General features: G+C 44.5%; 1 protein-coding gene across 1 annotated transcript; it reads right to left on the reverse strand.

Annotated features, from left to right (window-relative positions):
* Nucleotides 1–12,545: 12,545 nt before the first annotated feature.
* Nucleotides 12,546–14,597, reverse strand: LOC131306862 (uncharacterized). Its single transcript, XM_058333291.1, has 2 exons — nt 13,974–14,597; nt 12,546–13,919 (listed from the first exon to the last, which is right to left on the reverse strand). The coding sequence occupies exons 1-2, from the start codon at nt 14,595–14,597 to the stop codon at nt 12,546–12,548; spliced, it is 1,998 nt and encodes a 665-aa protein (XP_058189274.1).
* Nucleotides 14,598–16,609: the final 2,012 nt, after the last annotated feature.

The following is a 16,609-nucleotide window of genomic DNA, read 5'->3' on the forward strand; positions in this document are numbered from 1 at the left end:
GAGTGGCCTTGCATGGGTAACTTGGATTTAGGCTGTTATTCTGTCCCCACACTGTTTATGGGGTGCTTTATTCATTTGTAGGGCTTTTTAGCCTTTAACATTGCTTAGAACTGTATATTATGCTGCTATATGAACTGCTTGGTTTGTCTTGGGAGTGCACTGGTCCTTCCAGAGCCCAGAGGGTTTAAGAATAAGAGCTGTGGGTTTGAGCTCACCGGCGCGCGCGTCTTGGAGTTGTGCACGCAGGAGTGAACAGCATGCAGTGACTTGTCCAGTGCATGCTGGTTTCTTCCTGCGCACGTCACTCCAAAACAGGGGCCTTCCAGTTTGTTTAAACTCCCATAGCAGTCTGTTCTCATCCTATACTAACTGCTCATCCATGCTATCTATCACATCCTGCAAACATGTTACAGTTTTAATCCCCGATTAACTGTTCCCCCGCCCTAATTGGCTAAAAAATTGATTAATAAAAAAGAATCGCAAACAAACATCTTTCGCAAATGCCTAAGTAGAGACCAATCTCCGGATTGGGCGAGAGGGGTGCCATAAAACCCTTCCCCTCTCGTAACCTGGCTTCCGAACCCAGATATGGTTATGACGAACTGGTTCCTTAACTTTTTCAAATCAAACAGCGCGGCAAGTGCTTCGAAATACGGTTCCTTGGGTGTCGGACCTTGAAAACCCGAGTGGCGACTCTGTATTTTCGCGAGCACTTGTCGTCCAGCTTAAAAGCGCTCCCGCGAACCGGCACTTTTTTCTTTTAGGAGGGTAACAGAATCCCTTCCTAGGAAAGAAAAAGGGGCACGCATGCCCACAATGGCAACTCCGCTGGGGATCGAATCAATATTAGTCTATACTTAGAATTTAATACGCTTGAGAACAGTCCCCAAAAGCCTGTCAAAATAGTGAGCTTCGCGCTACTAAAGAAAGGATTGGTGATTTAAAAGGACCTCGTGTCCGGCCATCCTGACTTGGGCTTTTCCGATTATTATCTCATGTACTTTCTTCTAAGTATTGACTAAATAAAAAGAGCCAAATTTGAAAAGGCATTTGCGAATTTGCGATTCTGCTCCATTAATCAAATGCTTTAGCATTTTTCATATGCATCGATGTTGGATAACCGTGTTGGATCGTTTTGGCAAGCCGGCACGGTTTACCGGAGCTCGGGGACCCCAAATGACTAACAACCTTCGACGATGATGAGACATTCTACCGTTCGACTGTTGCTCTGCGGTTACACGGGCAGCGGGAGGTATATTTTGGCTCTAGTCCGAGGAACCTGTTACAAAACAAAACCAGCCTTTGCATATACAAAACAATAGCCCTCTCCAAATTAAGACAGGTACCTACAAGGTAAGATCTATCTGCATCTAACCCTCATATACTGTCTACGTGTTACTGCTTTCCCTATCGCATGCACTGTACATACATACCATTTTGCGTAGGAGCATATTTAGGGTGGCTTCTAGGTTGTCTCTCTTTCGAGTCTGTCTTATGCTTATTAGGACGCTGCTGGGCCCGATGAAGAGTCGTGCATCTTGATGGTGCATGTTATCAATTTTCAAAGTCCTTAGATCAGTGAGACTTTGGGAAATCAAACCTTTTTAAGTACTTGGCTCATGCCCGATTGAAGTTTCAACCGAAAATAAGGAACCACAAATTATGGATGCCGTGTCACTGGCACTACCCAGGTTGAAGTGCGAAGTCACTATACACCGCGGCGTACAAAGTTAAGGTGCCATGTCATCAATACTGAGTTGTTCCAAATTCAAAGTTGAAGACTCAGTTAAGAGAATTGAAGACTGCTCCAGCACTGCTCCTATTTTCGTACCTCCTTATCGCTTTGCGCCCGCCAAGTTAAGAGAATTGAAGACTCAGTTACAAGAATTGGAGGATTTGGGGTTTATCCATCCGAGTACGTCACCGTGGGGAGCACTAGCCTTGTTTACCCAAAAGAAGGATGGGTCGCTTTGTTTATGTATTGATTATCGTAAGTTGAACCACGTTACCATTAAGAATAAGTACCCTATGCCTAGAATCGATGATTTGTTTGACCAACTACGAGGCGCAACTTGTTTCTCTAAAATTGATTTGAGGTCCAGTTACCATCAGTTGAGAGTTCGGAGAGAAGACATTCTGAGGACCATTTTTCGTACCCGATATGGCCACTATGAATTTGTGGTTTTGCCCTTCGGATTGACGAGTGCACCAGCGACCTTCATGGATTTGATGAACCGTATCTTTCGTGCTTATCTCGACCGTTTCTTGGTTGTATTCGTAGATGATATTCTTATCTACTCGCCTTCGGAGGAGGAACACCAAATTCATCTTTCTATAGTTCTTGAACTTTTGAGAGAACACCGATTGTATGCTAAGCTTCGCAAATGCGAGTTTTGGTTATCCGAAGTTAAGTTTTTGGGCCACGTTGTGTCGAAGGATGGGGTGTCCATTGATCCGAGAAAGATAGAGTCCGTAATGAATTGACAGCGATCGAAAAATGTATTCGAGATTCGTAGTTTCTTAGGCTTGGCTGGGTACTATTGTTGTTTTGTGCTTGGCTTCTCTCGCCTAGCGGCTCCGTTGACTTAATTGACTCGTATGGGGACTCGTTTCATCTGGTGTGACGCGTGTGAGATGGCCTTTCAGGAATTGAAGAGAAGGTTGACTACCGCGCCGGTTTTGGTTGTGCCCGAACGAGGAGTCGATTACTCCATATATTGTGATGCTTCGAAAGAGGGATTGGGGTGCGTGTTGATGCAAATGGAACGAGTGGTGGCGTATGGATCGCAACAATTGAAAACTCATGAGCGAAACTACCCTACCCATGACTTAGAACTTGCGGCCGTCATTTTTGCTTTGAAAAGTTGGCGTCATTATCTTTACGGTGAGAGATTCGAAGTCTTTTCCGATCACAAGAGTCTAAAGTACTTGTTTTCACAAAAAGAACTCAATCTACGTCAACTCCGTTGGATGGAACATTTAGAAGACTATGATTTTGAGCTGCAATATCATCCAAAAAAGGCGAATGCTGTAGCGGACGCATTGAGTAGAAAATCGACACACCTAGCGAGTTTAGCGATCTTAGCCAAAGGTTCTGTTTCAATCCATTTGGTAAAATAATCCGTTGCTACCAACAGAAATTTCCTATTTCCTGTTGCCTTGTGGAGTGGACCCACGATGTCCATGCCCCATTGGGCAAATGGTCAGGGACTCGTTAGTGGCACTAAATACTCTGCTGGCACTCGTATCATTGGTGAGAACTTTTGACACTTTTCACAGATCTTCACATAAACCTTGGCATCTTCTTACATGTGTGGCCACCAATAATCTTGGGTGATTGCTCGGTGGGCTAGGGATTTGCCCCCAGCATGGCTTCCACAGGTTCCTTCATGAATTTCGTGTAAGAATTTTTGCACCATCTCAGGGTGTACACAAAGCAAATAAGGAACTGTAAAAGACTTCCTGTACAATTTTTCCTCTAGGGATAGCCAAAACCTAGTAGATTTGGTCCTTATCTTGTGAGCCTCCTTTTTGTCAGAAAGGAGTATTTCATCTCGTAAAAACTCCATAATTGGGTCCATCCAGCTTGGTCCTTGGTTCACGTCCAAGACCAACTCCACACTTCTTCCAATGCTCAGCTCATTCAGATACTCTACTGCCACCTTCCTTTTAAACTCAATTGGTACAGCTGCAGCCAACCAAGCTAATGAATCTGCATGAGTATTCTGTCCAGAACTTATCTGTTCAATATATACCCTTTCGAAGGTATCAAGCAGATCTTTGTCTGCCTGCACATAGGCCGCCATCTTTTCACTCCGGGTTTCGTATTCCCCGGACAGTTGATTGACCACGAGCTGTGAATCACAATATACCTTAACCCGTTTTACTTTCAATGTTCATGCACTCCTCAATCCATCTAGGAATGCCTCATACTCCGCCACATTATTTGATGCATTGAATCCTAGCCGAACAGATAGTTCCAACATTGATCCTTCTGGGGAAAAAGTACAACCCCGATTCCTGATCCAGTGTTACATGTTGATCCGTCAACAAACAGCTTGCATTCTAGGGGATCTTGTTCGGCTGGGGCTTGGTTCTTCTTTGCTGGTGGTCCTGTTACCTGTTCCTTTCTCGTAGGAGGCATAGGTGCTACTACGGGTGAGAATTCTGCCACAAAATCAGCCAACACTTGGCCTTTGATTACCGTGCGCGGCTGATAATCAATATCATATTGGCTCAACTCAACAGACCAAGTTGAGATCCTTCCCGAGAAGTCTGCTTTTCGTTGCAGTGACTTCAATGGAAACTCAGTATAGTCCACAACTCTATGGCTCTGGAAATAATGTGGCAGTTTTCTAGTTGCAGTTCTTAATGCCAGGACTAATTTCTCGAGGGGCAGATATCTCGTTTCTGCATCTAGCAACGTTTTGCTCACATAATAGACAGGGATTTGCTCGGATCCCTTATCCTTTAACAGGACTGCACTCACAGCATGTTCAGAAATAGCTAAATATAAAACTAGAGACTCACCTGGCTCTGGAGTTGCAAGAAGGGGGGGGAGGGAAGCCAAATATTTCTTTAGGTCCTGGAAGGCCTGCTCGCACTCTGCTCCCCATTCAAATCCTTCCCTTTTCCTCAACAATTGGAAAAACGGTCTGCACTTGTCACTTGACCGGCTGATGAATCTATTAAGGGCCGCTGCCATCCCAGTTAGCCTTTGTACTTCCTTAGTTGTCTTAGGACTCTGTAAATTCTATAAGGCCATTATTTGGTTAGGGTTTGCCTCAATCCCTCTTATGGTTACAAGGTGACCCAAGAACTTTCTAGAACCGACTCCAAACGCACACTTCGAGGCGTTGAGCTTCAGTTTGTACTTTCTCAAGATTTCAAAAGCCTCTTCCAAATCTGCTGGATGGCCTTGTCCAGTTTTACTTTTTACCACCATGTCGTCTATGTAAACCTCCATAGTTTTGCCAAGCAGTTTTCTGAACATGATGGTTGCCAATCTTTGATATGTTGCCCCTACATTCTTCAATCCAAAGGGCATGACACTATAACAGTACAACCCTCGTGGTGTAATAAAAGAAGTCTTTTCTTGATCAGGCCCAAACATGGCAATTTGATGATATCCTCGATATGCATCGAGAAAACTCATCCGTTCGTATCCAGCAGTTGCATCAACCAACTGGTCTATCCTTGGAAGAGGGAAGCTGTCTGATGAAGCAACTTTGATGATAGCTCCGACCCGAACCTGCAAAATAAAAATGATAACTTATGTCACCGGTATGGTGGCGTGCCAAGCACCCTCCGATGCCTAAGTCAGTAGGAACTTTATCGTAAATCAATGGAAATTCTCTGTGTTAGAGTTGTGTACCGAATACTGGTGTTCTACCGTCATATTTATAGGCATTACTATCGGAGTTTGAGTCCTTGTTGGACTGTACCTTGTAGGTTCCGGATCTCCTCTTTGAGGAGCGTGGAGTCCTGCCTTAGCTAGTATTCCATGTGATTCCTGCCGGGGCTAGGACTCTCATCTTTAATCATGGTTGTGCTTTTCTCTGGCCCTTTGGGCTTATCTCTTCCTTCCCTTATCCCTTAGGATTCCTTCTTCCTGTCGTGGCATCTTTATCTAAACAAGCATACCTTTCATATGATACCGTAGAAGTTACGCTTCCCAAGGGAGCTAGGAGTCGGAGCTGGTCCTTGGACTTTCTTCCAGGTTCGGCCATAGGACGCAGCTGGAAGGTTATTGCTCCATTCCTCGTAGGTCCTCTACAAGAGCTTGGAAAGAAGGGAGCTTGTACTCCCCAGGTCCGTAGGCCTGGTAGTGATGAGCTCTTTAGGTATATTCTACTTATCAGGTACTCCCTTGTTCCTAAGCTCTAGATTCGCTCTAGAGGTTGGGAACATTGGAGAAGCTCAAATGGCGGTTGCTGCTTTTTGGCTACTCTTCAGAAAGTTTTAAACACGCGGGTCCCATCATGGGATAGGTGTCGAGATCTCTTGCTATTTTGTTTTTATGAGGTGTACGACGAAGATTCAGGAACCGTTCTCGGGACTAGTGCTGATCTTTTAGGTTCCCCCCTTCTTTGATCACCCTTTTAGTGTAGAGAGGCTTTCAAAACTTCTCAAGCGGTTTCAATGTGAGATTTTCCTTCGTCGTTCTTCTCCGTCATCGCGTTAGAGCTTATCCTTTGTAGGTACGCTTCCTCTCTCTCTTGCTGTTCTTTCTTCGTTTTTACGCTGGATCCGCTTTCTGGTATAGAGATTACGGACCCGACGCGGGTCACTCCTGGGGGATTTATCTGTGCTAGGTTGATTGGTTTTTCCTGTATCAATTTGCATTCTCCCATTATAGAGGATTTTGCACCTTACTCTCTTGTTCTCCAAAACAGGGTTTTTCGGGACCTCTTTTATCTATCTGCTTCTTTGTACCCACGATTCGCTGTTGGGACCTTAATGGCAGAAGGTTTCATTAATTTTTCGTCGATTCTTAACACTGAAGAGTCGACGATAGAAAAAAAGGTCTTGATGCATCGTCGTAGTAGTATTAGGGCTTCGCCTGATGTGGGTCAGTCTAGCGGCGTCAGACATTCATCGCCCCCTGCTTCTTTATCAAGGGGTTCTTGCAGGATTCCTATTTTTTCTGCCTCTAACATTCCTTCCGCCATCACAAATGAGGAGTTAGCTGCTCTCAGAGTTAGATATTCTATTCCAGAATCTGTTTCTCTTAGGAAGCCCTCTGGGTTAGAGCGAGCTTGCTCTTTTGTTGAGAATGGGACTTGCCTCTATGTTGGTTCTTTAGAAGGGGGTTTACGTCTGCCCTTGCCCACCGTTGTGAGGGATATCTTCAGTTTTCTTGGTTTGGCTCCTGGCCAGGTTGTCCCGAATTCTTGGCGCCTCTTAATAGGATGTGCCGCGCTATGGGGAGCAATGTCTGATGGCAGATTTCTTTGTCGAAAGGACCTTTCTTGAACCAGTTAAAGAAGCCCCCGGAGGTTCTGGGTGGTTTTATTTTGCGAAGAGGCCTGGTGGAGGGGAGCTAGTCATAGATCTTCCTACTGTGAGCAAAAATTGGAAAGATAAATTCTTTTTTGTTGGTGGTGATGGTTGGGAGCTTCCCAATTGGGAGATTGGAACATGTACTCCTCGGATTCCCAGTAGATGGGGAATTTCCATTACAAATTGTAAGCCAATGCTTTTCTAAATTTGTTGTCTGAATAATTTAATCCATATACTCATGATTTACTTCTATTTTGGCAGCTAAAGTCCCATTTCCTTTGAGCTCTTCCCAGGAAGCAGAGCTACAACAAGCTAAGGGCTACTCAGTTCATAGTTTGGAATTGCTTGTGACTTCAGAGTAGTTGGCCGCATATCTGTTGGGTCCAGAGACTACTCGTGAGGCCTTAGCACTCTCTAGAGGTAGTTTCTATTTTGGTTTGTTGCTATGCCTCTAGCTGATTTTCATATTGCTTTTCACTTCTTTTCTTTTCAAAAGAAGAAGGTGAAGGTAAAAAGATGGCACCCAAGATGGACAAAGCCTTACTGGCTCAATTGAAAGCTGAGAAAGCCTAGCAGTCGCCCGGAGCCGCAGCTCCGAAAAGGAAAAGCTGTCGTCTTCAGAAAGAGCTAAATGTTGAAAGTTTCTTGGATGCTGACCTCTTCATTAATCCTGCTTCTGAGTTGGCAATCGAGCAAACTGTCAACGAAAATGCTGAGAATTTACAGAGAAAAGCGAAGGGTACAGTAATGGGAAGCTCTCCTTCTGCAAAGAAGTCGAAGGTCTCTGTTGGTCCTTCCATTTTGGGTGACCGTCAGGAAGCTCTTAAACTTGCTTCTGAGTTGCTTTATACAACAGATGAAGAATTGATGGGGGAGATGTCTCTTCAAGAGGTTGGGGAACAAATGTTAGTCGAATTAGCCATGGTATGCTCCTTTTTTTCTGACTTTATCATTTTATGATTTGTTACTTTTTCTTTCTGACTTTGGTTGTTCTTGTAGGCTGTTTTGGATGTAGACAAAATGGAAGAATACTTTCCTTTTGTGTTTGATGGTAACTCTGTATGGCCTTTGCCTACTGCTTTTGCAGATTTTTGCCCCCTTTTGATCTACTCTTTGAATTCCAACTGTTTGTTGTATACTACGTTGTACTCCCCTAAGTGTACTCATCATTTGCGTCCAAACAATGGATATACTTGTTAGTTTTTCCCATGGGTATTCATTTAGGGGGAATCGTAATTTTGTAGTGTATAGCTATGCTATATTTAAGAGCTTGGATATTTTTCCTGAGCTCATCATTTTGCATAGCTGTGCTACGCTTAAGAGCTTGGATATTTTTCCTGAGCTCATCATTTTGCATAGCTGTGCTACGCCTAAGAGCTTGGATATTTTTCCTAAGCTCATCATTTTGCATAGCTGTGCTACGTCTAAGAGCTTCGATATTTTTCCTGAGCTCATCATTTTGCATAGCTGTGCTACGTCTAAGAGCTTCGATATTTTTCCTGAGCTCATCATTTTGCATAGCTGTGCTACGTCTAAGAGCTTCGATATTTTTCCTGAGCTCATCATTTTGCATAGCTGTGCTACGTCTAAGAGCTTGGATATTTTTCCTGAGCTCATCATTTTGCATAGCTGTGCTACATCTAAGAGCTTCGATATTTTTCCTGAGCTCATCATTTTGCATAGCTGTGCTACGTTTAAGAGCTTCGATATTTTTCCTGAGCTCATCATTTTGCATAGCTGTGCTACATCTAAGAGCTTGGATATTTTTCCTGAGCTCATCATTTTGCATAGCTGTGCTACGTCTAAGAGCTAACACACCAGATTGGCTCTGAGGATTTTAATATTTGTTGCGTCGTTTTGTTTACCCGAGGTAATCGGATGTGTAACTTCCCATTATTCTAGGCAGTTTTAGAGCGGTGGTTGTACCCACAGCTTTGATTATGATCGTGCTAATTGGTTCAGCAAGCAGTTAATGAACCGCCTATATTTTGTTATAAATACTGACGAATTTCAGAGGTTACGTCTCGCTTCATAATCAGTTCTCCTTTGATGATGGCGAACGAAGAGCAATCCTTTGATTTGCGTCAAGAGCTGCAAAATCTGAAGGCAGCCATTGATGGGCTGTCTTCAAAGGTGGAGGCCATGGCAGAATCTATTTCTGTCACGGAGAAGATGGTCCACATGGTGCTGATAGCCAACTGGGACCAGTTGGAAGCTTTCTGAGGACAGCCGGCCCCTTCTGTTCCCTCCCCTCTAAGGGAGGGAGATAATGTTTAGGCTGTAACTTTGTGGGTTTACCAATAAAGTTTTTATGTAAAAAGGCTGTCCACACCCCTTAGGGTGTGGATTTTATTAATAAAATTTTATTTTTATTTTTCTATTTTCTGCTTCTCTTTTTCGATCATGCGTTTAGGAGAATAAGTAAATAACTGTCCCTCGTGGGGATTTTTATTGGCCTCACAGAATCGTAAGTAAAACACGTGGTCCTAAAACATTTTTTCTACTAAGGCTATATTGAAAATTGAAAGTTTCCTAAAAACAGAAACGAAACTAAAAAGCAAAAACATAATCCCATTGTAAGCACCTACTTGTAGTACTTCTTGAGATGCTCTACGTTCCATGAGTTTGGTAGTTCTTTTCCCCTTAGGGTTGCAAGCCTGTATGCACCAGCTGTGACATGGTGTAGGACCTGATAGGGGCTTTCCCAATTTGGGCCGAGTTTGCCCACCTTCTTCCCAGTAGGATCTACTTTCCGTAGAACTAGATCACCAGCACGAAAGCTTCTTGTCCTAACATGCGCTTCATGGTATTTGATCATCCTCTGCTGGTAAACGGCAATTTTGGCCATTGCTGTTTCCCTCGTTTCTTCCAAGAGATCTAGCTCAGCCCTAAGATCCTCTTGGTTTTCTTGGTGGTCGTTGCTTGCAGTCCTGTAGTTGAGGAGTTCCACTTCAATGGGGACTACTGCTTCTGCCCCGAATGCAAGAAAATATGGTGTTTCTCCAGTTGCTGTTCGGGGTGTTGTTCGATATGCCCATAGCACATTATAAAGTTCATCCAGCCAGGTTCCTTTGGCCTCTCGCAGCCTCTTCTTAATCCCCTTTTTGATGGTTCGATTTGTAACTTCGACCTACCCATTAGCTTTTGGGTGAGCTTTAGAGGCATAATGCACATGTATTCCCTTGGATATACAATATGCTTTAAACTGAGCATTGTCAAATTGTTTTCCCCGATCTGTAACGATTACTCGTGGCAATCCAAAGCGGCTAATAATTAATTTCCATAAAAAATCAGTGGTAACCTCCGCTGTGATTGTGGCCAGTGCCTTAGCTTCAACCCACTTTGTGAAGTAATCCACAGCTATTATAGCATACTGAACTTGGCCCAGCCATTGGAAGTGAGCCAATCAGGTCTAACCCCCATTGGGCAAATGGCCAAGGTCCTCTCAGTGGGGTTAAAACTGTAGGTGATCCATGAATGATATTTGCAAAGTGTTGACATCTTTCACATTTTTGCACCATAGAGTTGCAATCCTTTTGCATGCTGGGCCAGTAGTACCCTAACTTGAGGAGTTTGTAAGCTAACATGTGGCCACTTTGGTGATCTCCACATATTCCTTGGTGGACCTCTTCCATAGCTTTCAAAGATTCCATTGTGGTGAGGCACCTCAGGTAAGGTAATGAAAAACTCCTTCTATATAGCACGTCTCCTATCATCAAGTACTTTGCAGCTCTGATCTTGAGCTATCTGGCTTTGACCTTATCTTCTGGTAGCGTCCCATTAGTTATATAGTCAACTATGGGTCCAATCCATGAGTCACTGTAATTGATGGCTTGAACTTGTGTATCTGGGGAGACGATACTTGGCAACTCTAAGTATCTTACAGGTGTATTCCGTGGAATAGCGTCTTCCTTAGCCGTGGCCAGTTTTGCTAAATAGTTTGCTTCATTGTTTTCCTCCCTTGGGATTCTGACAATATTGAAGCTTTGCAATTTCGCAACTTGAGCCTTTACTTTATCCACATACTTTTGCATGATCCCCTCCTTGACGGTGTATTCCCCAAGGACTTGTCCCACAACCAGCTGTGAATCGCTTTTGGCCAGTACATGGCTAGCTCCAACGGCACTTGCCAGCTCCAATCCAACCACTAGGGCTTCGTATTCGGCTTCATTGTTGGTTGTTTTGAACTCAAACCTAAGCGCGTAGCTAAGGTGTTGTCCTTTCGGGAATGTTAGGATTAAGCCTGCCCCGCTTGCATCTTTAGTTGTTGATCCGTCGACCTGAAGGACCCAAGGTTTGGGTTCTTCTCTGTGGAGCTCCTCCGGCTCTGGATATGTGTATTCTGCAAGGAAATCTGCCAATACCTGTGCCTTGATGGCAATTCGAGGTTTATATTCTATGTCAAATTCACCAAGCTCTATTGACCATTGAATTAGTCGGCCTGACGTCTTCAGTGAGTGGAGAATCCTTCGAAGCGGTTGGCCTATTAACACTTTGATTGGATGAGCTTGGAAGTATGGCCGTAGCCTTCTGGCTGCTATTACCATTGCAAAAGCTATTTTTTCAGCTCTGGGGTATCTTAACTCAGCTCCTCGTAATGCCCTGCTTGTATAGTATACTGGGAGTTGAGTTCCCTGCTCTTCCCGAACCAAAACCGCGTTGACGGCATGAGGGGAGACGGCTAGGTACAAGAATAGATTCTCCCCATCCTGAGTTCTACCCAGAAGTGGTGGTGACGCCAAATACTCCTTCAATTGGGTGAAAGCCAATTCCTCCGTAGCTGTCCATTCAAAGGCCTTTTTCAAAACCTTGAAGAATGTTTGACATTTGTCAGTTGCTCGTGAAATAAACTTGCTCAAAGCTGCAACTCGTCCTGTGAGCTTTTGGACCTCCTTTATGTTCTGTGGTGAACGCATGGTGAGTATAGCCTGAATCTTTTCTGGATTTGCTTCGATCCCTCTTTGAGACACCATGAAACCTAAGAACTTCCCTGACGAGATTCCAAAAGCACATTTTGTTGAGTTGAGCTTCATTCGGTATTTTCTGAGAACCTGGAAGGTTTCTTCTAGATCATCAATATGGTTACGTGCCTTAGCACTTTTAACCAACATGTCATCTACATAGACTTCTACATTGCGTCCGATTTGTTGTTTAAACATCCGGTTGACCAACCTCTGGTATGTCGCCCCTGCATTCTTAAGACCGAAGGGCATTACTTTGTAGCAATATAATCCCCTATCGGTGATAAATGAAGTTTTTTCTTGATCTCCTTCGTGCATTTGGATTTGATTATACCCTGAAAATGCATCCATAAAGCTAAGAAGCTCATGTCCGGTGGTGGAGTCTACCAAGGAGTCAATTTTGGGGAGGGGAAAGCTATCCTTTGGACATGCTTTGTTGAGGTCTGTGAAATCTACACACATTCTCCATTTGCCATTAGCTTTCTTCACCATGACCACGTTGGCCAACCAATCGGGGTAAAGAACTTCACGGATGGACTCCGCCTGAATGAGTTTATCTACCTCTTTGGCTGCCGCCTCATTTCATTCTGGAGCAATGGCTCTTTTCTTCTGCTTGACTGGACGTACAGTGGGGTCGACATTCAGTTTGTGAGATATGACCCTTAGGTCAATTCTGGGGATATCTTCATGGGACCACGCAAAAATGTCTTTATTCTTCCTTAAGAATTGCAGCAGCTCTGATTTTGCAATCGTATTCAACCCTGTTCCAATCCTCATTGTCTTCCCTGATTGTCGTGGCTCCAGGAATTCTTCTATAAGCTCTTCCACGGGCTCTCCATGTTGGAGTTTCTCTTCATCTCGAGTGTCGAGACTCTCTATATTCATGGTAATGTTAGCTCCTCTGAGTGAGGTAACATAGCATTCCCGTGCTGCTTTCTGATCTCCATCTGATGTTGGGAATTTTATCATCAAATGGTGAGTGGAGATTATTGCTCCAATCTTGTTCAAAGTAGTCCTTCCTAAGATTGCGTTATATGCTGAGGGACAGTCGACTACTATGAAATCAATCATACGTGTAATCTGGCTTTTCTCCTCTCCCATAGTAATCGGTAGTGCTATCTGACTAGCTGGGTAAACAGGTGTACCTGTAAACCCAACTAGTGGTGACACCATAGGCCTTAGCCTTTCTCGTCCGACTTTTAACTGGTCATATGCATGAAGATAGAGTATATCAGCTGAACTTCCGCTATCGATCAATACTCTTCGTGTGAGGTAATTTGCTATGACAATGGTTATGACCAGGGGGTCACCATGGGGAATCTGGATTCCTTTGAGGTCTTCTTCTGAGAAGATTATGGGTATCTCCTCTTTTTTCTGGATCTTGCTTGGGTGGTCGATCGTGTTGACCTCCAAATATTCCTCCGTTCGCAATTTTCTTAGGTGGGCCTTTCTTGCATGGCTGGACTCTCCACCTCCAGCAAATCCTCCATGGATGACCTTGATCTCCCCAATGGGGCCGGACCGAGGTGGAGCTCCGTCCCTTCGCTTTTTGTTTGCATCTTCCTTTCTAGGTTGCTTCTGGTGCTTCTTTGTTACGAAACGCTGAAGTCTCCCTCTTTGAATTAAATCCTCGATCTGCTGTTTCAAGTCAATGCAATCATCTGTATTATGTCCATGGTCTCTGTGAAACCTACAGTATTTATCCTTAGCTCTCCTGCTAGGATCGGACCTCAGCTTTCCCGGCCACTTGAGGTCTGGATCGTCTTGTAGATTGCTGAGGATTTGCTCTGCCGTGGCTATGAGTGGGGTAAACTGTTTGTATTTTCCTTGGGGAGGTCCTCCAGTTGATCCTCTTTTTGAGGATGATCTTGAGTCCACCTTTTTATTCCTAGGTTCTCCCCCTGTTTTGCGGACAGCTTCTTGCCTCCTTTTGTTTGTTAGGGAGAATTCACCAACCTGTGATGGCCCTGTTTAGGGATCAAAACCATCACGTGCACGCCTTGCATAAACAGCCTCTTCTGCGTTCATATGCTTCTGAGCTCTGAGCATGAGCTCTGCCATGGTTTTTGGCGGTTCTTGAGACACAAGATATAGGAATTGCCCTGAATATAACCCAGCAATATAAGCAGTTATGCTCACGTTGTCGTCAGCTTCATCTATTTGGACCACCTCTTTATTAAACCTTGTGGTATATTCTCTCAACGATTCCCATCTCTCTTGTTTTACTGTCAGGAGATGCGTTGCTGGTTTGCCGTAGCGTTGACCAGCAATGAAGTAACTTACAAAGCTTGTGCTAAGTTCTTTAAAGCTGTGTATACTTCCTGGTGGGAGCTTGTTGAACCATGCTCGGGCACTTCCCTTGAGGGTAACTGGGAATGCCCGACACATTACTTCATCCGGCACTGCTTGTAAGTGCATCAGGGACTTGTACGTCTCAAGATGATCCAACGGGTCCGTAGAACCATTGAATGTTTCCAATTGGGGCATCTTAAACTTCCTTGGAAGAGGGCGTCTCATTACTTCAGGTGTGAAAGGTAAATCTGTGTTTTGCACCAATTCCTCTACCGTGGCAGGGGTTTGTGCCTTAACATGCTTCATTAATCCTTCAATCTGGTTTTGCATCTTGAGTATCATCCCTTGCTCGTGAGGCGACTTCTCTAGGGGTGGATTACCATATTTTCTTTAGTTTTGGCTTTCCTTTTCGCTGGATTCGCCTTCCTCCATTCCCTCGTCGTCATTATGGCGACTATTTTGCAATCTCAGGATACTTGACTCGGAGATTTGTTTTCGTAAGTTTGCGTTTTCTTGCCTCGCGGTCTGTAACCCTTGGGTTAAGGTCTTTATCTGTTCTTGCATATAGGTGAATGCTTCAGAGGTGATCTGATTACCCTCCGATAAGTTCGTCGCAGCGGCCTTAGCCGCCTCTGCTGCTTTTGCAGCCTTTTCGGCAGCGGCGGCTGCCTTGGTAGCTTTGGCTGCAGCAGTAGTTCTTGCAGTAGCAGCGGCCTGTGCAGTGTCATCGATACCCGTTTGTTCGGGGTTTGAAGCCATTGTTGTTCTGCTTGATCGGGTCTTTACCATGCAAAGCTGTTCACCGTAAGGAAAAATACGTTTCCCACAGACGGCGCCAGCTGATGAAGCAACTTTGATGATAGCTCCGACCCGAACCTGCAAAATAAAAATGATAACTTATGTCACCGGTATGGTGGCGTGCCAAGCACCCTCCGATGCCTAAGTCAGTAGGAACTTTATCGTAAATCAATGGAAATTCTCTGTGTTAGAGTTGTGTACCGAATACTGGTGTTCTACCGTCATATTTATAGGCATTACTATCGAAGTTTGAGTCCTTGTTGGACTATACCTTGTAGGTTCCGGATCTCCTCTTTGAGGAGCGTGGAGTCCTGCCTTAGCTAGTATTCCATGTGATTCCTGCCGGGGCTAGGACTCTCATCTTTAATCATGGTTGTGCTTTTCTCTGGCCCTTTGGGCTTATCTCTTCCTTCCCTTATCCCTTAGGATTCCTTCTTCCTGTCGTGGCATCTTTATCTAAACAAGCATACCTTTCATATGATACCGTAGAAGTTAAGCTTCCCAAGGGAGCTAGGAGTCGGAGCTGGTCCTTGGACTTTCTTCCAGCTTCGGCCATAGGACGCAGCTGGAAGGTTATTGCTCCGTTCCTCGTAGGTCCTCTACAGGAGCTTGGAAAGAAGGGAGCTCGTACTCCCCAGGTCCGTAGGCCTGGTAGTGATGAGCTCTTTAGGTATATTCTACTTATCACTATCCTTTGGGCATGACTTGTTTAAATCTGTGAAGTCCACACAGACACGCCATTTTCCATTCTTCTGCTTCACAACAACAGTATTGGATAGCCACTCTGGATAGTAAACTTCCCTTATTGCTTTGGCTTCCAACAAACGATCTACCTCTTCAATTACAGTGTCAACATGCTGTACGGCTGCCCTTCTTTTCTTTTGAATGACTGGCTTATGTTGTGGATCAACATTCAAGTGGTGGCAGATGACATCTGCATCCACCCCAGGCATTTCCTCTGGCGTCCAGGCAAATACGTCAACGTATGTCTTTAGGAAACTTGCCAATTCAGCCACTTCCTCTGCTGGCAGCGATTCCCCAATTAAAAAATACCTATCAAGATCAGTCTCGTTGATCTGTATTTTACCCTCTCTATTGGGTCCTTTCCGACATTCTCGATAGTCGGTTGTTCTGAGACTTCCACCGTATGGACATGGTCGGCGTTTTTTATTCTCTTTACGATGGACACCAAGCACTGTTGAGCTACCTTCTGGTTACCCTTGATCTTTTCAATCCCATTGGATCCCGAGAACTTTACCATTTGATGGAAGGTGGAAGAGACTGCCCTCATCTTGTGTAACCATGCTCTCCCTATAATCACGTTATAAGAGGATGGCACATCCACCACCAGGAAGTCAGTTCGTAGTACCACTGTCCCAGCCCGAACAGGCAAAGTTACCTTTCCTAATGGCCAAACTGCTCCTACCCCGAATCCGACCAAGGGGGTTTCTGACTGTACCAAATCTGCTTGAGTCAGTCGCAACTTCTTGAATGCATCATAATAACCAGGATTCTTTCCATGTCATATTCCCCAACTCGCAGGGTTATGACTAAAG

Source organism: Rhododendron vialii, chromosome 11a, assembly GCF_030253575.1.
Source record: "Rhododendron vialii isolate Sample 1 chromosome 11a, ASM3025357v1".
Classification (NCBI taxonomy): Eukaryota; Viridiplantae; Streptophyta; class Magnoliopsida; order Ericales; family Ericaceae; genus Rhododendron; species Rhododendron vialii.